At 35.9% G+C, this 25,299-nt stretch overlaps 1 protein-coding gene and 1 long non-coding RNA gene across 5 annotated transcripts in view; one reads left to right on the top strand and one right to left on the bottom strand.

Moving 5' to 3' along the window:
• Nucleotides 1–24,860, bottom strand: part of LOC126828313 (galactosylceramide sulfotransferase) — a 98,327-nt gene extending 73,467 nt beyond the window's left edge. Inside the window, exons 1-2 of one of the 3 annotated variants that reach the window (XR_007682987.2) lie at nucleotides 24,812–24,852; nucleotides 483–513 (exon numbers count right to left, since the gene is read on the bottom strand). Coding sequence is in view for 1 of the 3 variants with exons in the window: in XM_050558002.2 (XP_050413959.2) it covers nucleotides 483–513; nucleotides 24,812–24,833 (53 nt within the window). In the remaining 2 variants the exon portion in view is untranslated. Of the gene's footprint in view, nucleotides 1–482; nucleotides 514–24,811 lie in introns of all 3 variants that reach the window. The other 2 variants (XM_050558002.2, XR_007682988.2) reach the window with 2 other exon arrangements.
• Nucleotides 9,504–20,094, top strand: LOC126828316 (uncharacterized). Of its 2 annotated transcripts, none has more exons than XR_007682992.2 (7): nucleotides 9,504–9,647; nucleotides 10,080–10,268; nucleotides 10,393–10,668; nucleotides 16,020–16,152; nucleotides 17,088–17,220; nucleotides 17,910–17,998; nucleotides 18,440–20,094. It is a non-coding gene; the product is annotated as an uncharacterized LOC126828316 (long non-coding RNA). The 2 variants fall into 2 exon arrangements; XR_007682993.2 differs by having other exon boundaries at nucleotides 9,504–9,926.
• Nucleotides 24,861–25,299: the final 439 nt, after the last annotated feature.

The following is a 25,299-nucleotide window of genomic DNA, read 5'->3' as shown; positions in this document are numbered from 1 at the left end:
TAATTATACCCTATAAACCCCAGAATGCCTCGTTCGGCATTTTTGTCCAAGCGTGGCAAAAACGTGTTAAAAATTTTGCCGCTTTGTAACGTGGAAAAAAAAAATGCCACGTTTGTATCCAATCATGTATCCAACCTTGTGAACGTTCTGGACAAAATACCTCGTCCCAAAAACATGGCAATTTAAAAAAAAAAAACGTTTTGGAACTGCAGACAAACGTCAAATTTGGTTTTTACCACGTTACAACGTGGCAAAACTGTGGCAACAGGCTTATGCCACGTTCGGACAAAAATCCCGAACGAGGCATTCTGAGGTTTATAGTCATAATTTATATCTAATGCAAAGTATATATCATAATATCTAATGCAAAATATATATCATTATGTCTAATTTAAAGTATATATCATTGAATCTGATGTTAAATATATATCGCTATATCTAATATTGATACTATGCAAATTAAATAGAAATATTAACGTTACCTGTATAATGAACACAATCGATTACAACAACCTTAAAAACAAAAAGAGCCCAATTACCTAGCTAAACATACAACGAACTGTGTACGAACACATCTCACACAATTCAAAACACATTTACAAATGAAATGAAATGAAATGGGGTTTAACGTCCTACTGTTCTGCTCCCATGCTGGGCTAATGAAGACGGGCATACGCCATACAGTGTGCTATGAGGGAAATTTTGCCCGGGCAGCGGCACTATCGCGTACTCTTATACCGAATTCCAACTGCCAAGGGATCTTTTACGTGCATTCCAATGTATACACAGGACCTCGGTTTTTCGTCTCATCCGGAGGACCAGACAGCTGTCCTTGTCAGGCTCCTTGTCCTACAGCACTGACAAGGGGGAGCCACGCCGGAAAATCTGGCTGAACTTTCTCGGCCAATGCAGGGATCGAACACCCGACCTCCAGGCTAGGGAGCCAGCGTCATAGCACACTGTATGGCGTATGTCCGTCTTCATTAGCCCAGGTTAGGAGCAGAACAGTAGGACGTTAAACCCCATTTCATTTCTGTTATATAGCCTAAATCATAAGAAAAAAAAAATAAAAGATACACCAGATAAAAGCGCTATTAAATATATTTAAAGATACATTATGTAAGATTTAGATAAAGAGCTAGCCATTCTTGCTATAATGGTTTGAAAATAGATAATACAAATTTACTATATTCCGAGCGAAGATATTATCCTTTGAAGGTTTGACAAGACGTGTGCATTAAAAGCAAACACTGTACTGGTATGCATTAAAAGCTAAGTCTCGCTCATCCATTTTCAAATTAAATCAAAATATGGCTGAGCCGTTCTAATCTGTTATCCGATGGCATCGAGAGTTGATTATGGTGTTGTCATGTTAATACATATCTAACAATTTAGATAACATTTAAGGCTTAAAAAAAGACTGCAGTAGGCTTATTTAGTTCTTGAATAATGTATGTTTAACTTGCACATGGGTTTTAGGGCAATGTAAAGTGACACCATCTTGTTGCAAACTAGTATCGACAACAACAAGGCTGAACATTTTATTTCCCAACACAGAATAGTGGCCCTTGGATACAAAAGGCCAAAATAAACTACATTACCCACAATACACTATTTCACTGTCAACACCCCTTTAAATCGTATCACTTTCTTGCCCAATGGCGGTTACACCTACACCTAGTAGGCCTAATTTGGGGGACAAAACTATTTTGCCTTCTAGCCGGCAAACAAATATCTTCAATTCCACGAATCTTTGGTCTGGAGCCATTCCGGATTGTGTGTCAGTTTTCGGTCATCGATCATTAATTGTATCATCAATTTTTCGAAAATAGAAATTACTTTAAATTGACTAATTAATAAAACATTTAAAATCAGTGTAAAATCAGTGTAATTTAAATAAAAGGTGTCTAGCGTGACATGTGTTTCGGGCATAAATATGTTCCATAAGTGACATGCGATATGAGATATATAGCTCTCCGAAACTTCCTGGTCTCTTTTGCAATTTGTTTGGGGCAAGACTTTATCACTCCCCGCCCATTTGTAAATAATAATATTAATCTAATATATTAACCGGCAATAACCGCACATATTTAACAGATACGCACAAATAATGTACATGTTATTCCACAGGTAGACAGACATTGAAGGGTTTGTCCGATTTCTTTCCAATGAAATAATCATGTTGGTCAACTAGTATCAAACATACAGTGTATATCGTGTCCGAGATTTGTTAAAAATCGCCTCGAGCATGTTCCACACATCTCATATTTATCAGCTTTTTGTTCAATCTATAAAAGCCTACATTCCTACAAAATGTTTTGTTTAGTCAAGTGAAACAAGGATGTCGACAAATACGTAAAACTATGAAATAAGATATAAATGTACTTCTATGATATGATTCAACCGAAAGATCCTATATATGCAACATAGATATATTATATCTACATTCAAGTTAAACGAACTGCGTCTATTCATTTTAAAGTAGCTAAGTCTCTAACTCAATATCATGCAAAGTCTTACACGTTGAAAACACGAATTATTTGTCAATTCAAATCAAAGTTGATGTTGTTATTTTACCTGGAAAAGGTAAGCTTCTGATATCCGTTCGTTCGTTCTTGGTGTTTAACGTCTGCTTCCACATAAGTGATATCGCAGACAAGACATAGGAGAGCCGAAGCTGATTCCTGTTTTTTAGAATATGATTTTGCAATCTTTCCATTTGGCCTTAGGCCATGGATTTGGTTTAGTGGGAAGTTCTTCCCTTTATTTAATACAAAACATATCGTTTGGTAGATGATCTCGTCTGCTTCTGGATTGGTATATGTCATCGTTTGGGGTTAGTGTTTAGGTGCCAGGCCCGTCTTATCGTGGCCTCCCCTTACTCCACTGTCCCACTCTCTGGGTTTGGTATCAGTTTTATTTGCGGAATAGTGTTTAGGTGCCAAGTTCGTCTGACCGTAACTCCCCCTTACTCCACTATCCTGCTAGTTTGGTAGATGTCATCTTTGTGGGGTTTGTGTTTAGGTGCCAGGCCCGTCTTATCGTGACCTCCCCTTACTCCACTATCCCACTCTGTAGGTTTGGTGTCTGTTTTTGGTGGAATAGTGTTTAGATGCCGAGTCCGTCTGATCGTGACTCCCCCTTACTCCACTATCCTGCCAGTTTGGTATAAATCCCCTATAGGCTGGTTGGAGGTGACAAATCCAGCTTTGTGGGAAAAATTCCTACTTCACCCAACAGCTGCTGCGGTAGAGCAGCATGCTCACCGCATTCATGTTCAGGTTAGAATTTGGGATGAACTAGACGATGGCGTCGGTCCTGTGAATTGGGTTGGCAAGTGATAGAGAATAGATACGTTCCCATCGCGACTGTTCTTCCATCAGCACCAGACAACGTTCTGAATTTCATCTGGTGTAAATGTAAATCGTTGAAACAACAAAGTGTGTTGAAGCGTGTGGAGCATGCCACGGGGAGGGTTGTCTCAATAGCGAACAAATCAGCATTGATTTAGAAGATGAAATTGGTACGGGGTAGAACAAATGATCCGAATGAATATTTTATTCCTCTTGTCTATTTGCTTGCTTTATTCACAACACGTCTCCGCCATTTTGAATTTTGACATCACAGTGGCGTCATAGTTCCGCCATTTTGTATTCTGACGTCACGGTGACGTCGTACATTACTATTGACGTCATTTCTGGATTCCTTGGTATCACTTTCCTATGTTGATAATATATTTCTAGGCTGTAAAATTGATATTTTTGAAGTTATAAATGGTTTTCAGTTTCATTATGTTGACTCAGGGTGTCAAAATTTCAAAATGCTGTAAATAAAATTTGCTCAACTCCGATCGGCGGGGAAAATTTTTCTGGAACACTAGGGACATAGTTGTTTCAGAAAATGAAGAAATCATTTGGGTAGGAATTTCTTCCCGCAAATTTTCTACCCCGACCAGACTACTATGTAGTTTAGTGTTTAGATGCCGGGCCCGTCTAACCGTGACCCCCTCTTACTTCACTATTCTACTTAGTCCAACTGTGTCCATTAGGGCGTGGATTTGTTCGAAGATTTGCAGTTTCAGATCTGGTCTCGGGAAGAGTAGGTTCTTAGTGTTGAATGGTATGTTGTTGGTCTCCATTGTTCTCACTAGTTCCCTTCTCTCCTCCTCGTATACCTCGCAGTCTACCAGGACATGGTTGGCGGTACATTCTTCTCCGCACTCACAGATGATGACTTGGTGTTTGTAGTCTCGCAGCCGCTCTTTCACCCTTAGCTTCGATATAAGTCTACAAATATCTCTTCTAGGGTGATTGAGTGTTGTCTTTGTGTAGATCTTGTCATCCAGCCGGAATCTGTATGTGTCAAGTTCAACGAGATTTAATTCCCAGATTGAATTGACGTGTCTTTTGACCATACTGTAGATTTCCGTGGTGCTGTAGTCTATGGTGCGGAATGGTGCTGTGTCCTTGAGACCTTCATTGGCGAGTCGATCTGCCTCCTCGTTTCCTCTCATGTTGACATGTGATGGAATCCACACGAGTTCTACTTTGCTTCCCTTCTCTAAAATCCTCTGGTACAGCTGCCTGATTTCCAAAATGACTTCTGGTCTTGAGTCCGAGTTGTCATTTTGGATTGAAATCAGACTGCTCAGTTATTGGGCAGTTTCCTGCTTATTCGCTGTTCCCCGTGTGGCAGGTATATTCCAAACGAGCTGGTGCCCCTTTCAGGATTGCGTGAGCCATCCGTGTACACATGGTCCCAGTCATCAGACCGCCAGTTGTCTTCCAGGTGTTCTATAGAGAAAGCACGTGTAGCAGTGGGGTTGTTTTTCTTGTCGGTTTTCTGTAGTAGATCTAGATTAGCCGGCGGTATAGGGAGCGTCCAAGGGGCGATCACTGGGGGTCGTGTTCATTTATCACGAGCTCCCCCAGTCGCAGTTCCTTGATTGTTTCCCTGATACCCTGGCCGAAGCTTTTCTTTCTAGGATCTCTCACATATCTTGTATTTTTTAGACTGACAAAGGTTGGGGATCTTTCGCCCAGTTGCGAGATCTTAGCCAATATTTAAGACAAAATAAACATTGTACCATTGGTACACGAATCGTGTACTATAGTTCGTTTCATCGTCATTTGTAACAAATGACAAGAAAGAGCGAGGCTAGACATATTCCACAACTCATGTCATACGGCGACGCCATAACTTATCTGGAGAGCATTGTTACAAAATGACACGTTATGCTCCCTGCCAGTTTGACATGTGAAAGTAATTTGAATATCAAATCCACCTGCTGACCCCTGTAGATCTTGGTAGAATTTCTTATGTCATTTTGTAATTTTAACTTGTTGATGGCATGTCTTATCTTACTTCTTTGTCTGATAAACTATACTGAACGTTAACTGATATGAAACATGATACATTATAGCCAGATGCCTATTGAGATTCCTTTGTGTGTAGAAAGGTTTAAAACCCCGGAATGAAACGGCATAGGGGAGAGAGGTCCAGGCAGGACTTGAGAGCAGTCGGAGGCTAGGCGACGTCTGGTAGTTAACTCCAGGCCACGCAGGTCATAGAGTTAAGACCGGACAACGGCCAACTAATGTAGTTTAGTCCTGGGTGTCTTTAACATTACGATGTTTGTACATAATATATTAGAAGCAGAATAAAAGTATTAATAGAAGCTGAAACTAGTCTTGTCATCTGAACTTGATTAAAGAACCAATACTGTCACATATAAATTGGCGCCGTAGACCAGAACAACGTGTAAAGTCGTATACCACTAAACGATCGCAGGCCACAGATATTAGTCTACACGGGTAAGTCTTTTTCTAATCCTACCATGGCCGGTTAATAATGACATTGTGCTATAATGTATTATAATTTAACTGGGAAATCAGCAGTTTATCATCACGCTTTATTAAATATCATGGTGTAGTTACTAGATTTAATATATTGCTTTTCAAGCTAGTAGTGGAACAGTCCTTAACTATTTGTAGGAAAGTGACTAAAACAAAATTGTATAGATATTGTTTGTTTTACAATGGGTCATGTTGTTTTTAAAAGATTATAAATTATAATTGTTTGTTTTTAAACACATATTTTGGCATTTAAAAGTAGTAGTAATAGGTTAATATCGAAAAGTAAAATGTTTTGTGATTGTTTAACTAGAATTGGGTTAACAGTATCGTAATTTGAAATTTAACCCAATAACATTCACAAAGTATTAACGCGTTTATCTCTAAGGATTTTTTTTTTGTTTTGTCTATACGTGTATATTACCCCGAATGTTAATGGGACGCCCCGATATTTACGGGAGAGATTTTTTTGTGATAGCCCAGATATTAATGGGATGACCCGATATGTACGGGAGAGATTTTTTTATTTTGTGATACCTCAATACTATGAAATTGGGAGGTCCCGATATGTTACGGGAAAGGTTTTACGTGAAACCCCAGTCAGGTGGGATTGGTTTAACCCCAGGAGAGGGTCGTGCTCAAATTAAGAGCGAACGTATTGTCTTGTTTTGTGTTGTGTTTAAAAATTATAGAGATAAACCGTTATTAATTTTGATAAGTTCTTTCAAAATATCTTATTGAAGATTGGTAAAATGTGTTCAGAAAAAAACCAACAAAACAATATGACATCCTAATTTCAATTCTATCCATGTAAATAATAATGTAAATATCGTTAGATAGCTAATTTCAAGTACGTTCCACTTGCTAATTTGATTAACTATTAATTAAGTTCACTCCATGATATGATAAACAGATGATAAAACTTTCACATGGGTGGCAGTTATAAAACTCTTCATAGCACATGTCGCACAGTTCCGGCCAGGTGGTATGGAAAAGATAAGACTACCAGAACACACCGACTCCTTGCCATTACGGGAAACTTATACAAGAAGACGACGGAATGAAGGAAGAAAAAAAAATGAATTTGTATCTCCCTACAGTTGGCTTCAATGATTGTATTTCGCGATTATTAGTGATTGTGTGCGAACATTAGAATATTATAGTTTTACAGAGGTTTTTTTTTGTTATAATTATTATTGATTCAAATAACTCGCGTGTGTGCAAATTCAAATATTTTTCATTTTATATGCGATTCCAGGAACTCGTGTGTGTGAACAGTAAAATTATCCGCGACATAATTATGTGATGTCAATGTCTCGCGTGTATGAACACTGTAGTATATATGTATTATCGACTCCATTTATATTTAATTTCGTAACCGTCTTAAAATAAGTTATTTCATATAATTCATAACTATATTGAAAAAAAGGGAAGGTATGTTACAAAATGACACGTTATGCTCCCTGCCAGTTTGACATGTGAAAGTAATTTGAATATCAAATCCACCTGCCGACCCCTGTAGATCTTGGTCGAATTTCTTATGTCATTTTGTAATTTTAACTTGTTGATGGCATGTCTTATCTTACTTCTTTGTCTGATAAACTATACTGAACGTTAACTGATATGAAACATGATACATTATAGCCAGATGCCTATTGAGATTCCTTTGTGTGTAGAAAGGTTTAAAACCCCGGAATGAAGCGGCATAGGGGAGAGAGGTCCAGGCAGGACTTGAGAGCAGTCGGAGGCTAGGCGACGTCTGGTAGTTAACTCCAGGCCACGCAGGTCACGGAGTTAAGACCGGACAACGGCCAACTAATGTAGTTTAGTCCTGGGTGTCTTTAACATTACGATGTTTGTACATAATATGTTAGAAGCAGAATAAAAGTATTAATAGAAGCTGAAACTAGTCTTGTCATCTGAACTTGATTAAAGAACCAATACTGGCACAGCATGCGCAATAGAATGGAATAACCGGGCGCTAGAAATTTTTATTCGGTTGAGCCTCATGCCGTATTTCGCTGGACCTAACTGATTTGAAATTAGAGACAAAACGGAAACAATTGAATGTAAATCAGTTTATATACAATCAGATTACATTATTATATGCGTTGCGACCCATTTGGGTCAATTTCTAGGTCCCAAATATTAGCGGTTTAGAACCTTTAAGTCTTGCGTCGAGCTGAATAAAGTATATTATGGGTGGTAAAACTAAAAACTATATAGCCTCATGCCATATTTCGCTGGACCTAACTGATTTGAAATTAGAGACAAAACGGAAACAATTGAATGCACTGAAAAAACACTTGTGTTGGATCTCAACACAAGTACTTGTGTTAAAACTAATCTACACAAGTTATGTGTTGTTTTGCATTGCATTAACACAAACTTGTGTCGATTTATAAAATCTTGTGTTTTTTTCATATCATTAACACAAGTAATGTGTACCTTCCAAGATTTGTTTTCTTTTTAAAAAAAAACTCCATACAAAGTCTGAATTCGGGAGTCGTCAAGTTTTAAGAAAAGTAATAAAGGGCTTAATTCACATCTCGAAAATCACATGCTGTTCTTCACTGGAAGGGTGTGAGTACCAATTAATCAGACAATTGCCAGACAGACTTGAATATTAATTGATGTTAAGTTGTCTGTAAAGTTAAAATGTCTGTCTTTTTTTATTGACCCAATAAACTGATAGATCAAATGAATATATAGTGTACATGTGATTTTCAGCACACTGGTGTTTTCGAAAATTGATTCAATGTACAATGAACAAAAAAAATGAGTAAAACTCTTAATAATGTAATTGGTTGATGTAATCGAAATTGGACAGTATTGGTTAACTGAAAAGTAACCAATCAAATTTAATTGATCATCCACGTGTTTCTCATAATCGACTTATTGATATAATGGTTCTTCAAGTTATCTATACTTTTTGTCTGCGATATCACTTCGGTGGAAGCGGACGTAAAATACAACTAACTAAGAAGAAGTATCTATACTTTAGTCATTGCGACAAATTCTTTCTTTGATATTATATCAGCGACATTCAGTTAGATAGATGTAGTGAAGTTAGCATCAACAGGGTGCTTTAGCCGTGATATTTTAAAAAAAATTATAATGGTCACATAGAATACCAGACCGCAGGTTTGTAAATTTTTACAAAAAATAAAACCGTGTATTTAATTTAGCATGTATATATTGCTTCTATGTATATAATAATTCGTTTCGTTTAAAACAGTCAGATTTAGAACTACTGCCACTGACTGCACCGGAAGTCTATTTATATAATGGCGCCACAAAGAAAATTTTTTTGATGTGTTCTAAAAGTGTTCCGCTAATTCAGCAATCTAATGAATCTGTCTTAATTTTTCTCAAATCGTGCTTAATTTTTATTAGCTAATCGGCGCTACACCCTTGTTCAAATACTTATAATTGCAAGAAACCCCCGACTAGGACCAGCAGATAAGAATCTGTCTTGATTTTATAGTAATACCCGGTTGCATTTATTGGCCGCCATCTTTGATTTTTATAGATGTTCGGGCAAAAGGATAAATGTATATCCAGACATGGACTATAGCTAGATACTAACTTTTGTGTTAGTTGTTTAGTTGAAATGTAATCTTATTTCTGTTAAAGAAAAAAAACAACAACAAACAAATCAGCCTTTTTTTTATATCAATGTCATCAATGTGTAGGCCTAATATTAGACTTTCAATGATTCAGAAGTTTCTCTACAGTTTCGTTATTTTTTTTCCCAGTCATTGATGTTAGCATGTACTACACAAAGAAAAACAGGTAACAGAATTTCATTTCCTTTTAATATATTTTTTTAATAATGGCCAATAATTGTTATTGTATGTAACACGAAAAGTATTTATCTCTGTAGAGAGAGGGCGAGTAAATGGGGTTTAAAGTTCACTAAATTCACTTGACACAAACTATGCCATTCATTTCCTTGTATTAAATTGGTCGAATCAAGTAGGTCCATGCTATATATATGTCCTAGAATCAAGTAGGACAGGTAGTCTTCTTCCGCCCTTTTTCTGAACACTGTCTCATTCTATTGCCATCTGTGTATGTTGTGTTATATTAATTCTGCATAATTAACTCTAGTTAACCTAGTTAACTCTATAATAATAAATGAATTTAATATATAAATAAATAAATAAAATATAAATAAACCAATAATATATTTGTAGTTTAATATGTTTTATCTTATCATTACAGGCAAAGCATGAAGCCAAAGGAAATGTTTTTACCAAGGCATGTTCCTCAATAGCGGAGAGAGTTTTATCCAGTGTCGGTTCTGCAGAAGAACCCATTCATAGCAGACCACCCATTGCAGCACTTGTAAGGTCGCTATAAAGAACCCGACAGACTCTGCGACCAAAAGATCCCACTGACGTGTCGTCAAGCGTAAGTACTCATGCAATTAAATACCCATGTATATAAGAATTTATTAACATGTAATTAAATGTACAATTTTATTTATTTATTAACATGTACTTAAATGTACTTTTTTATTTATTTTTTGTTTTAGCTTGACGAAGATTTCATCGATCATAGTGCACCGGGATTTTATCAAAAAAGAGTAAAAGTTGGGGAAAGGTGCCATCACATTTTTTGTACTGATAGACAGATGCAACTACTCGCACGCGCAAAAACTTGGTATATGGATGCAACTTTTCGGGTGGTGAACAAGCCATGGTCTCAGCTGTTTTCCATACACGCCTTCATTAAGACTGGAGAGACCACCCGACAGTAACCATTGGTGTTTTGTGTAATGTCGGGTAAAAGCCAAGACGACTATTATAAGGTAAATAGCACTTACTGATTGAATTACTATTAATAGTAAAAAAGGACTATTATTTGGGACCTTGAAATTGTCACAAATGGGTCGCACTAACAGCGACATTTGTTTCAGGCATATTTGTTTCATCGGTGACACGTCTGGTGTCATGTGAATGCAACGACAACAGCCTGGTTGATTGATTTGTTGATTGGAGTTCAGATGTCTACATTAAAATCGACCACTTTCAGATTGCCGTATTCACTGCCAGGCAAGACCGACTTGAAATTTCTAGACATTTTTCTGGGGGAGACAGGCCCCAACAAATCCCCCGACGGTGCGTTTCACGACTTTGGCGCAAGACGGTGACCTTGAAGAGACGTCGAAAACCATTTAATAGACATAGTAAAAGTCATATCTTACGAGATTATCGCTGGTCTTGTCAGAAAATGCTATTTTATATATGACCAGTTTGTGTTTGAAAAATTTAATTATTTATTCTCCCACCATTAAAGCACACTAATTACGAAATATCGCTCTCAGAAACTTCATGGTTTCTTTTGCAATTTGTTTGGGGTAAGACGTTATATAAATAATATCAATCTGTCTACCACACAAATTTAACAGATACAAATGCATGTTATTCCACAGGTAGACAGACAGGGCTTCCTTTGAAGGGACTCAGTGAAGGGAACGCGGTTGGTTTAGAGTTTGTCTGACCCCTTTGAATATTTGCGTCTCATCTCCAATGAAAAAAATCATGTTGCTCTCATGCTGTTCTCAACCAGAATCAAACATATATCGTACCTGAGATTTGTTAGCATGTTCCACACAACCCAACATTTATCGGCACCGGGATTAAGGGTGTATATCTTTGTTTCTAACGCTTATTGGGAATACGCCACGGAAACTACAATAAAAACTTATTTACAAAAACATTCTAAAGAGGGAAAACTGACATATTTCAAGCTTTACTGTATTTAAAGATATAATTTAAATCAGCCGGCTGAAACCCCGTCTCCGCTATTTGTTCAGTCATTCTTTAGGTATAGTGCCAGTTTCTACCGACAATGATATTGCAAACAAGTGTCCAATCTATAAAAGCACACATTCCTACAAAATGTTTCTTTAGTCAAGTGAAACAATAAATTCATAACTATGCGAGGGTGTGGTGAGTAAATTCGTGGTAACGTGAATAGGCTAATGTGACATAGAACAAGGTCACATTGATGTTGAAAAATACGTAAGACGATATGAACATCAACTAAAAAGATATGTAATGTGATTCAGCTGCAAGGTGAAATATGCATATATGCAGCATAGATAATTAAAACTTCTATTCAAGTTAAACCAACTGTATCTATTTATTTAAGTCTTACGTCGAGCTGAATACATTTTATGATTTATTTTCATCTATTGGTGGTTAACAGTGTGTAACTAAAAACTAAAATTGGATCTTATTATTGCCAATGATATAATGTACATGTAATAGCAAGTGTATATATATTTCTTGTTCAGTCTGTACACAGTAACATATCTGAGAACCATATTATTATCATTTCTGCCCAAGGCTCCCTGTGCCTTATAGTTAGCAGTGATACAAGGCAATTACCAATTTTCCATGTTCTTGGCCTGAAGAAATAAAATAATAAAAGTCAAATTTTTATTATTATGCAAGTGGAAAAATACAATTATTCATAGTATGATTTGAATAAATACAACTGATTTGAAGTTGGAATTATTATTTGTCTAAGATGACTGGGAATTTACAAATTGAAATAGCTACTCTTCAATAAGAAAATACATGAATATTTTTCCCAATTCACCTGGATTTTATTGTAGGTCTTTGTACGTGAAATAGCTTTATTTAACGTCCGCTACCACCGAAGTGATATTGCAGAAAATTAACAAATTCGGATTCCCTTTTAAAGGAAATTGACTGCACTATTGCTGGATTGTATTATATAGGTCATGTCAGTTTTTTTCAAAATGGCGCCCAGAACACAAAACAAACATTGCAATTCAGGGCTGACTGGTGTCGAGGCTGTATCCTAAGAATGATTTTTTGAATATTTAATTACACAGAAACACAAGTATGCACATGCAGTTATGATATAATATTAAATTAGCTTACCTCAAATACCTCGAAATATACTGTTTGGTCAGTTTTTCCGCCCGCCATATTTCTATTAGTCACACATCCTTCGGCCAATTAAAATGGACGTATATTTTGTTTTAACCGAAACGAAAAATTTGCGTTATAAATAGTAAACGAGCTTGATTGACAGACCACTGCTAATGTTTTTTCGTGAAACGGTATAACTGCAATCAACACACGGCCGCCATTCTCGATGATTGACAACTCACATTTTTCCTCATCCACCAAAGAACCGTTAGGTTTCTTTGAACATACTGTAATAACATTGGGATTATCAGTTAATCAGCTTTAATTATCCCGCTTTGATCGTTGCCATTTCTTATATTTTTACACAAAAAAACTTTGCCTTGTACGCACTAATTTATCAATTGGTATTGCCATCTACGACAAGCATGTCAACGTGCAGCTCACGGATTATCGTTAACAATTTCTAGGGGCTTGTAAAAAAAGATTGCATGTCGTGTAAATATTTATTTTGTTTTTTGTGTAGGTCATTTTCAAATAAATTCATCAGCATATTATTCGTTTTAAATAAATATAAAACTTTTATGAGAAACGATGATTATCAAAGAACCGTAAGTGCAACTAATGTTTTATCGTTTGGTTGAGCCTTTTACTAACCACGTGTTTCATGTTAATAAATATTTTCTTTCGTGTTTTGTTTGAATTGGCCTATTTCTAATAAATTATCCCGAGTCCCAAACGTCGTTAACCCGAGTCCCAAACGACGTATACCGGAGTCCCAAATGTCGTGGTCATATTTTTTTGAGTCCCAAATGACGTGAGTCCCAAATGACATGTAATCAACCTAGAGTTGTTGTTAGTGTTTGTCGGATAGATCCTTTATACTTACTGGCGCTAGGTAATTTCGAGGCTAATATTGTTCAATTTTATTTGAATGATTTGCTTGCGCGTACCGTAGGAGTGTATTAGAAACGGTGTTTGCGCAGGTTCGAGAACGGCTGAAGAACATGAAAACACTTTTATGAGTCTCGAACATGAGAGAACGGTATCCATGGTAACAAGATGAATTAAATTCATACAATCTGTTACGATAACTTGTTTAGTATTTACTTCGCTATTAAGCATAATTTTGATAAATTATGACACCATTTTACTCCTTTTCAATGCTTTGGATGACGATTACATCACCTTTTGATACGCCCTCGTCCGTAGGTTTGTCCGTCGTCTACAGAACTGATTATTTTAAAATTGATATGTTGTTTATTTTAATGAGATGAATCCTATTTAATTTCAATAATTTCTGTTAGTTTCTTCTGGAGTTATGGCCCTTGTTTCACTTTGTGAAATTCATTTAAATCTTTTAAATTAGTGAAACGAAGACGTCTATTAAATTTCTGCGATTTCTGTGAATTATGTCTAGAGTTGTGGCCCTTGTTTCACTTTTTCGAACCTTGTGAACGCACGAACAACAAAATTATCATCCGATTTGTATGAAAATTGTATGCATTATTTAAATTAGTAAAACACAAAACAAAAAAATCTGTCAAATTTCAACAATTAAGACCCTTGTTTCAGTTTGTAGAACCTTTGTAAACCCACAAACGACAAAAATTATAATCTTGTATGAAATTTTCTTGTAAATGCCCACATTACCTACAAAAGAATGAATATGCGACAATCCCTGTTGACTGCGCAAACGATTAAACTGCTGTGGGCATATGTTTCGTTGCCTGGCAACCTAACTTACTTCATGTTATACTGGCCACATACTACATCCAATTTTCGAACGGTATTAAACTTCTAAATTAATAAATGCACCCATGATGCTGTTTTCTCAGCAGTTATCGATGCGTCGACCTTTGTAAACCCACAAACGACGAAAATTATTATCTTGTATGAAATTTTCTTGTAAATGCCCACATTACCTACAAAAGAATGAATATGCGACAATCCCTGTTGACTGCGCAAACGATTAAACTGCTGTGGGCATATGTTTCGTTGCCTGGCAACCTAACTTACTTGATGTTATACTGGCCACATACTACATCCAATTTTCGAACGGTATTAAACTTTTAAATTAATAAATGCACCCATGATGCTGTTTTCTCAGCAGTTATCGATACGTCGACCATGTTTGTTCTCCCTCACACCAGCTATGAGGTAGTGTGGGATTTGAGAACGGGAATGTGTTCGTGAACGCATTCCAGACTGCTCAAGTCCGACAAGAACCCATTCTCCGTCCGTTCTCTGCACCGGAACACTGTTTCGAATACACCCTAGGGGTATTTAGGAAAGGGAGGAAACCGGAGGACCCGGAGAAAACCCACAAGGCTGGACAGGCGACCCTATTCCTAGTCACATTCAAGTGGGGAATCACATAATAATGGCTGAATCAATTGGCGCTAAACTTCACTTAGTTTATCCACTGACATACGCCCGAATCAAACATGTTTGATATATTTGGCCGAATTGTATATCGAGTGGGTATCGCAAACTAGCAGTCGAACTGTGACACGGGTGCTACAGCCAACAAATTCCAACTACCATACTATCGGCTTAAATGCACGCCAATGGGACCTCAGGTTTTGTGTTCCATTGAAACGACTAGAAATGAAATGAAATGGGGTTTAACGTCCTACTGTTTTACTTCGAACTGGGCTAATGAAGACAGGCATACACCACACAGTGTGCTATGAGGGAAATTTTGCCCGGACAGCGGCACTGCGGTGTATCGAATTCCAACTGTCAAGGGATCTTTTACGTGCATGCCAACGTGTACACGGGACCTCGTTTTTTCATTTCATCCGAATGACTAGACAGCTGTCCTTGTCAGGCCCTCCGTCCTGCATCACTGACAAGGGGGAACCACGCCGGGAAATCTGGGTGAACTTTCTCGGCCAATGCAGGGATCGAACACCCGACCTCCAGGCAAGCGAGCCAGCATCTTACCCACTTAGCCACCATGACGACTAGGCATGGAATCCATGCTGAAAAATTCAAATGAGCTTTCTCGGTCAACACTGGGAGCGAACCCGCAACCTCCCGGGTACCAAGCCAGTGTCTTACACACTAAGCCACATGACTCTCTTCTAATTACTGTGACAGTCCAGTCACATGACAAACAAGGGTTATTAAAACAGATTTTCAAGGCTTGGGTAAGATCTTCGGGATTCAAATGGTTTTAGATATCACACAGTTTGTATATGGTAAGGTATCTTAAACAGTTTATTACATGTCACATATTCATATTTTTCAGTTTCCATATTAGATGCCATAGCAAATCAAAGATCATATAATAAAATAAGTCAAAAAACCCAAATATGGAAAAAGAAAGAGATGAAGAAATGGTGATTTGAGCACCTATGCTTTCTCATAGGTGTTTTTGGAGGGTGAGTGTTCAATTCTAATAGAAAAGATTGTTGTTATGGTATTTTAGAATCTCACCATAATGTGTTTGGCACAATATATCCCGGTTGGAGCTGTTGTGACATAAACCTCCATTTCATTTTATTGTTTTGAAATTTAAAATTCAGTTTAGTATAGTAAATTTGTACACGTACATGTATGTGCACAAACAGAATCTTACTTATGTCCAGATACATGTAGATATGACTGTCTCATCTGTGGGGGACCACGGTGGCCAAGTGGGTTAGACACTGGCTCGCATATTTTAAGGTCGCGGGTTTGCAGTAAGACATTGCAGTACAGAGGACTGGGCTAATGAAGTTGGGCATATGCCATACAGTGTGCTACGAGAGAAATTTTGCCGGGTACCGTGACCTTAAGGCCTTCTCTTGTATCAAATTCTAACTGCTAGGGGATCTTTTACATGCACACCAATGTGTACACGGGACCACGTTTTTTTGTTCAATCTGAATGACTAGACAGCTGTCCTTGTCAGGGCCTCCGTCCTGCATCACTAACAAGAGGAAAGCACGCCGGAAAATCTGGGTGAACTTTCTCGGCCAATGCAGGGATCGAACACCCGACCTCCAGGCTAGCGAGCCAGCGTCTTACCCACTTAGCCACCATGACGACTAGACAGGGAATCCATGCTGAAAAATCCAAATGAGCTTTCTCGGTCAACACTGGGAGCGAACCCGCAACCTCCCGGGTAGCAAGCCAGTGCCTTACACACTAAGCCACACGGCTCTCTTTTAATTACTGTGACTCTCCAGTCACATGACAAACAAGGGTTATTAAAACAGATTTTCACGGTTTAGGTAAGATCTTCGGGATTAAAATGGTTTTAGATATCACACAGTTTGTATATGGTAAGGTATCTTAAACAGTTAATTACATGTCACATATTCATATTTTTCAGTTTCCATATTAGATGCCATAGCAAATCAAAGATCATATAATAAAATAAGTCAAAAAACCCAAATATGGGAAAAGAAAGAGCTGAAGAAATGGTGATTTGAGCACCTATGATTTCTCATAGGTGTTTTTGGAGGGTGAGTGTTCAATTCTAATAGAAAAGATTGTTGTTGTGGTATTTTAGAATCTCACCATAATGTGTTTGGCACAATATAGCCCGGTTGGAGCTGATGTGACATAAACCTCGATTTCATTTTAATATTTTGAAATTTAAAATTCAGATTAGTATAGTAAAACTGTACACTTACATGTATGTGCACAGACAGAATCTTACTTATGTCCAGATACATGTAGATATGACTATCTCATCTGTGGGGACCCATGGTGACCAAGTGGGTTAAACACTGGTTTGCATATTTTAAGGTCGCGGGTTTGCAGTAAGACGATGCAGTACGGGGGGCCTTACAAGGACAGCTGTCTAGTCGTTCAGATTGAACAAAAAAACGTGGTCCCGTGTACACATTGGCGTGCATGTAAAAGAGCCCCTGGCAGTTAGAATTTGATACAAGAGTAGGCCTTAGGGTCACGGTACCCGGCAAAATTTCTCTCGTGGCACACTGTATGGCATATGCCCAACCTCATTAGCCCAGTCGAAGCTGAACAGTAGGACGCCAAACCCCATTTCATTTCATTTTTTTCATTTTGTCTCATCTGTGACAAAGCAAACCAACACATTACAATACAATTTAATTAAATTAAAACTTTCGTCTATTTAAATATTGAATCGATTTAAGTCAACTAAAACATAGTATGTTTTTTTTCTCAGTTAACTACATCAGAAAGATCAAGACAGTTGGAAATGGCTATTCATATTATGGAAACTTTTTCTCACAGAGCTTGATAATCAGGTAAAATGTAAGTACCATACATATTTGTATTTTTAATCATCAACTAGTTCTATACACTTGATTGGTAATCTAGTTATTCTTCTTGGGGCAATGCCTAGGACTCTCCTATTCAAGTCTTGGCATTCTTGATTTTTGACAATCACATCCATTGATTTTCTTCAAGTTGTGATAGACCCTATGTGTATTTTTACAGTAAATAGCAGTATAAAAATGGACAATATTTTACTTTTCAAATAGATTTTAATAGGTAATATCCAATTTGTTGTCGATGGAAATAAAATATAATAATCTGCCTGGGTCTGTTACTGGACAAGACACAATAAGTGTTACCCAAAGATGAAACAAAATAGAGACTCAGTCTCGATGTGGCAAAATAAATTGTTTATTTAAACATTGTGAACCATAAATAGTAAGAAAGTATTCTTTTTGCCTACTTTTTATTTTTTAGGCTGGAAGATTATTTGATGTATGATAACAACAAGAGATCCCAAGCATCAATTTATTTTATAATTCTGGAAAAGAATGCATTTGACCCAATTTTTGAATATTTTTTTTTGTTTTTACTGTTAAATATTCATCCCAAACACAATTAGATTTTAATTCTCTACAGAAATTTATGTATAATATAGAATGTAAAGTGACATATAAATCACTTAGAATTTGGTCGGAAATCATAAAGTATTTAATAGGCATAGTCTAGAAACCAAATGTAGATCAAATATACCCAGAATTACAAAAAAACTTGACCTACATTAAGGTGACTTTCCCTTGCTTATGAAATGAAATAGGGTTTAATATCCTACTTTTCTGTGTTATTATGGTGATTCTGCCCTACAACCTACTCTTATATCAAATATTTCATCCGTCAAGGGTTGTTTAAAGGGAACCCAGGAGGGCCGAATGGTTAACACACGCACATTGGATCAGAAGGGTCTGTCATTGAGTCAGATAATTCAATTGTCAAGGGTTCTTTAAAGTAAACGCAGTGGGGGTAGTTTCAATTCTGGGCTTATACCCAATTATCCCTTGCCATGTCCTACACTGCTGACGTGTGGGAACTATGTCGGAAAATCCAGTTGAAATTTCTCGGCCAATGCACTCACTGAACCACAGTGGCTGCTCCTTGCTTTTGACTTGTGATTATTTATATATATTTTGTACATATTATTTAATGTTTGCGATTTTCTCTGATATTTTTTTATTTTTCAATCCTGTAATCTTGATGCTTTGCTCCTTTTATGTACAAAATATTCATTTTGTTTGAGGAAAAGGTTCTACATCATTTTATTACTCCTGCAAAATAGTGCATTTTTCTTTTGTTAGTTTTCTGTGTATGCTAGTTATTTCTAGATGCCTCACAAATCACTTGTAATATGACTTTGTAGCACTTTTCAGTTTCTGAAAGTATTTCAATTTAGTGCATAATTAATCTAATTAGGGCTTGGTTTGGATGTTATTAAATTTAGATATATTTGAATTATATATTTTTGGGGTATGGGGTAGGGATCTTTCTTTTCTCAGTTCTTGTTTTCGGGTAAAGAAAAAATTAAATAGCTATTTTGAATTTTGTGATGTGGGGGGGAGGGGGGCAAAGTATAACAAAATTTTTATTAGTATTAGAATTATATCTCTGTTTTTCTGTTAACATTTCAAATGATGTCTATTTAGTTTTGATTTGGTGGTGTTAATTTACTTTTTCCTATCATTTTATGAATAAATGATAATTTAACAAATAAAATTATTGTTACCTCATTTATCAAACTTTACAGGTTAAACAGAGCAAAAGGGGTGGGGGGCTGCATGGGAAAGATTGCTAAATTGAGGGAAAATAAAACACAAGTTTTTGTTGGTGGTTATACACAAGTTTTTATGAAACCACACAAGTTTCAGAAATTTCAACACAAGTTTCAGAAATTTCAACACAAGTTTCAGAAATTTCAACACAAGTTTCGACACAAGTATTGTGTAGATTTTCACACAAGTTTCAACACAAGTTTGTGTTGTTTGGTAAATTTTAACACAAGTCTTGTGTTGTTTCAACATTTAACACAAGTTTGTGTTGTTTCAACACAAGTTTGTGTTGTTAAATAGAGACACCTAACTTGTGTTGAAAACAACACAAGTTATTTTTCAGTGTGTAAATCAGTTTATATACAATCAGATTACATTATTATATGCGTTGCGACCCATTTGGGTCAATTTCTAGGTCCCAAATATTAGCGGTTTAGAACCTTTAAGTCTTGCGTCGAGCTGAATAAAGTATATTATGGGTGGTAAAACTAAAAACTATATATGATTGGATCTTTATTGCCAACATTTCAATGTACCTAGAATTTTTTCCACCAAATCCATTTATATCTAGATGTAAAGAACATTAGCAGTATAATCATTTAAGAGCAAGTATATCATTTCGGGATTAAGATACCACATATTACAAGTCATACCCAACGGAAAGAAATGACGATTAATTAAAATTTTGGATTTCATTTTGCCGGGCATTTTGAATTTCTACCATCAAGAATTCTCGAAATTAAATTTTTGAGATTATCGCTGCCCTTTTATTACCAAATTAATGTTATTGTTTTTTGTTTTTGTTTTTTTCATTTTTATTTATTTTTTATCAAATGGTATTATATTACTAAATTTGGCAGTCATTTTGAAAGAAATGCCCGCCACCAAATGAAAAATACATTTTATTTAATTGATGTTTGACAAATACGAATTTTCGACACATTTCGCTTGCAAAACCACTCTGTGTTTGAGGAATTTAAAAAGAAATTATTTATCCTCCCACCACTGAAAGACACTTAGTAGAGATATCGCCAAATTGAATTCTGTTAATCATGTCATTTTGCCTTGGCCGATTTTGATATGATTTTATCTGGCATATTTATCATTGTGGGCACGATAAAGGTCAAAGGCAAAATTCAAAATTTTGAAATTTGCAAGAAACAAAAAATTCGACCCTGAACTCAGCTTTCCAGAAATGTATTCATTTTGGAAATAGAAGACGATTTCTCCAAACTACGGCATAATATACGCTTAAAAAAACAGTAGGGGACACTGGAATGCAAATACCTATGCAGGTTGTGATATGTTAAATGGTCATGGACACTTGACATGCTTTGAGAGTATGTTCACAGATGAAGAACTTATAGCCCCAACAGAACCACTGAGCTGCACGTGCGAAAGGGCTCATTTGATTTTTTTTATGTATACCATTGTTTATAGCCACTCATATCTCCTTCAAGAATATATAAACATTACTCGGTGAACTTTTTTTAACCCTATGAGAATCTCAACACATCCGTGGATATAATATGTCAAACAAGGGGCTGCCAGGCAAGATACGCCCACATTTTGCAAGAGTTGGATAGAGAACAAGCTAAACAAAAAGCGATTTTTCATACAATCAAGGGCTATAATTCAGAAAGTTATGATCCGATATGCGCGAATATCGACAGGAACCAAGATCTTTGGGTTTTATACATGTATTTCAAGTTTCATCAAAATCAGATGAAAATTGTGACCCCTAGAGTGTCCACACGCTAAAATTGGGTTTTATACATGTATTTCAAGTTTCATCAAAATCAGATGAAAACTGTGACCCCTAGAGTGTACACGCGCTAAAATTGTGATTTTCTTTTACAATCAGGGGCCATAATCCATGAAATTATGGATCAATATATGCCAATATTCAAAATGAACCGAGATCTTTGGGAGATATACCTATATTTCAAGTTTCGTATAAAAAGTGATCCTGATAAAATTGGTTACATACTTACGTCTAAGTTAGCTGATGAGACTTTTTAATGGGAAATTAAAATGCAAAAGAAAAACTTTAAAAGTGACCCTGACAAAATTGGTTATTTCTCAGTAACGGAAGACGTTAAAAGCAATTTTTTGATATCTATAGCATCGTATTAAATCATTCTATATGTTGGATGGAATTAAATATCATAATTTTGAAGGAATATTGAATAACACTCATTTGAAGCACATATTTGTTTTGAAGGCTTAAAATACAGTTTTTGTCTAAATGTTGTCACCTTCGTTGAAAATAAATGTTGAAAATAATTGACACTTTTAGGGACCAAAAACCGTTAAAAGTGACTTGCAGGAAATCGTCTTATTTTCACACAACTGAACAAGTTAGAAACCATTATGTGATATCTATATAATCGCATGGGTTTATTCTTTTTGTTGAATAAAATTAAATACCATACTTTTAAACGCATAACAAATAGGACTCATTTGAATAAAATATCTGTTTTGGAGAATATGGTGTCACTTCCGGTGTCAACTTTAAATTCTGCTTAAATTGATATAATGCACATTTGCTTTATGCATCAAATGGTGTTACTTTTATGAAGATCCAATCATAATTGACTCTTTTACAGGCAAAATAATGTGAAAAGTGACTCTGTAAAATTTCTCATTGCTCGGCAACTGCACATATTATAAACTAATTCCGGCATAGAATGTCTTCGATTAGATACAAGCTACAAGTTTATGGCCAATACATAGAAATATTTTAAAATATGAAAAGCCTGAATGGATTGTAAATTGCTCAATTTTACACCCTTTTTCACCTTTAAATCGATTTTTTTTTGCGCCTGTCACAGAGGCATTCTTCTTGATCTATAAGATTTGTAAAAATTATTATCTGCTTGCGAAAAGACGTTCGAAAATTACGTTACTTCCGGTGCCGAAGGAAAACTTTATCGGTAACAATAATGTTAAGCATTTGCACCATGAAACATATGATCTTTGTATTATACATATCGGGCAATAAATAATTAACCTAGAACACATAAACTTAGATTACAAAGGCTAAAAATCTTTAAAAAAATGATCCTGACAAAATTGGTTATTTATCTAACGTGGGAAGATGCTAGAAGCCATTTTTTGACATCTATATGATCGTATACAATCGTTAACATGCCCATAATCTTGTTGTTTATGTGTGATTTACATTGTCACTTTGTAAAGTGCCTCTGAACATGTTATATGAAAGGGTGCACTATAAATATGCTGTAATAATAATAATAATAATAATAATAATAGTATTGATCCATTCTATATATGTCCATTGGAATCAAATATCATAATGTTAAATGAATACTAAATAAAACTCACTTCAAAAAGAATATTTGGTTTGAAGGCTATAAATACAGTTTTTGGTGAGAATGAAAAAGTTAAATTAGTTTTTATCAAATCAGAACTGGCATAAGACACCGCATTGTGAAAATTTTATGAAAATCGAATAATAATTGACACTTTTATCGACCAAAAACCTTGAAAAGTGACTTGTAGAAAATCGTCTATTTCTATGCAACCGTACAAGTTAGAAACCATTTCGTGGTATCTGTATGATCGTATGGGTTCATTCGATTTGTTGATTGGAATCAAATATCATAATTTTAAACCAATAACAAATACGACAAATTTGAATAAAATATTTGTTTTCAAGGCTAAAAATTCACTTATATTTCCTAAATGACGTCACTTCCGGTGACAGTGAAAGTGTTAAAATAGTTTGACCTAGTCAAAAGTGGCATAAGGCATCAAATCGTCGAAGAAAATTGAAAATCGAATAATAATTTATTCTTTTACAGGCAAAATAATGTGAAAGGTGACTCCTGCAAAATTGGCTATTTCTGTGAAACTAATTTTGACATACATTCTCTTTGTATAGGTTACTGCTACGAGTTTATGAAAGTTACAAAGTAATATTTTAAAATATGAAGACGCTGGATGGGTTGTAAATAGCTTATTTTTACACCCTTTTCACCTTTTAATCGAAATGGCCCGAAAACGAAATCAAAATTTAAAAAACTAAGTCCGAGATTTTGTGCACCTCTACGGCGCATCTTTTGGGTAATATGAATATTCCAAAATTTAAACAAATTTCATAAAATATTGAAATAAGTACGGATAGTTGACATTTTGACACCCCCCCCCCCTCCTCTCCCCCAATCACCGAGAAGCTAGTTTATTGGTCAGTAGCACCCAAAATATTCTACAGATCATTTCCAAAATAAAATAATCTACACATCATATCCAATATATTCTACACATCCAATATATTCTACACATCATATCCAATATATTCTACACATCATATCCAATATATTCTACACATCATATCCAGTATATTCTACACATTATCCAATATATTCTACACATTATCCAATATATTCTACACATTATCCAATATATTCTACACACCATATCCAATATATTCTACACATCCAATATATTCTACACATCATACCAAAATATTCTACGCATCCAAACTTTTAATGATCTCATAAATTTTAAATAAAACGGTCCTACTAATGACAGACAAGAACCGAAAAGAACGTGGGATATATATATTTATGTGCGGTATTTTCAAATTATAAAATAAAGTGAAATGGGGTTTAACGTCTACTGTTCGGCTCCGACTGTTTTAATGAAGACGGGCATATACAATACAGTGTGCAAGAGGACAATTTTGCCCGGATAGCGGCGGTTCGGCCTACTCTTTTATGAAATTTAAACTAAAAAGTGTTCTTTAACGTCCACGTCCATGTTTACACGGGACCACGGCTTTACGTCCCATCGGAACGACTATATGTTGTCCCTTGACAGACCCTCCGTCCTGCACCACTGACCGGACAACACATGGATCGAACACGGGACTTCTAGGTTAGCGAGACAACGTCTTAGTCAACGAGCCATTATCCCAGCCGGAGTAGAACAGAGTAGGATGTTAAAACCCATTTCATTCCCTCACTGAACCACCGTGGCCCCCCATTAAAATATAAAGATTTACCGTTTGAATGTTGTTTTACCATCTTCCCTGCTGTTTCCTCGATGTGAGTATTTGATAACATATACAGATATTTATGCACAGTATATATATATATCATAATAATATAATTATGGAGCCGAATCGTTGCCATATTAAGAGAAAATATAATAGTTAAAATTGACAAATTATCATAGTCAAAATGGTAAAAGTGGTCATTTTCGAGATTTTTCACTTGTAATCACATAACACAAAATCACTATATTAGTATCAAAACAAACCCAAAAAATCTAGTTATGTTTTTTCACTTCCTACTTTTCGCCTTTGCAAATTCACTCAGACTTTTTCATCTTTGCATTTTCAACTATCAGAATTTCTCCATTGTAATTTCTACCTCCCAAATTTCTCCAATCGAACGGACAGAAGGCGTGGTTCCGGGTTCAGCCGAAGTTGACGTCATAAGACGTCAGCAATTATCGTCTCGGCTAAAATTACTGCTAAACTGGGTTATT

Source organism: Patella vulgata, chromosome 7 (genome assembly GCF_932274485.2).
Source record: "Patella vulgata chromosome 7, xgPatVulg1.2, whole genome shotgun sequence".
NCBI classification, from domain to species: Eukaryota; Metazoa; Mollusca; class Gastropoda; family Patellidae; genus Patella; species Patella vulgata.
The sequence above is the reverse complement of the archived record's forward strand: the minus strand, read 5'-3'. Positions and strand labels throughout refer to the sequence as shown.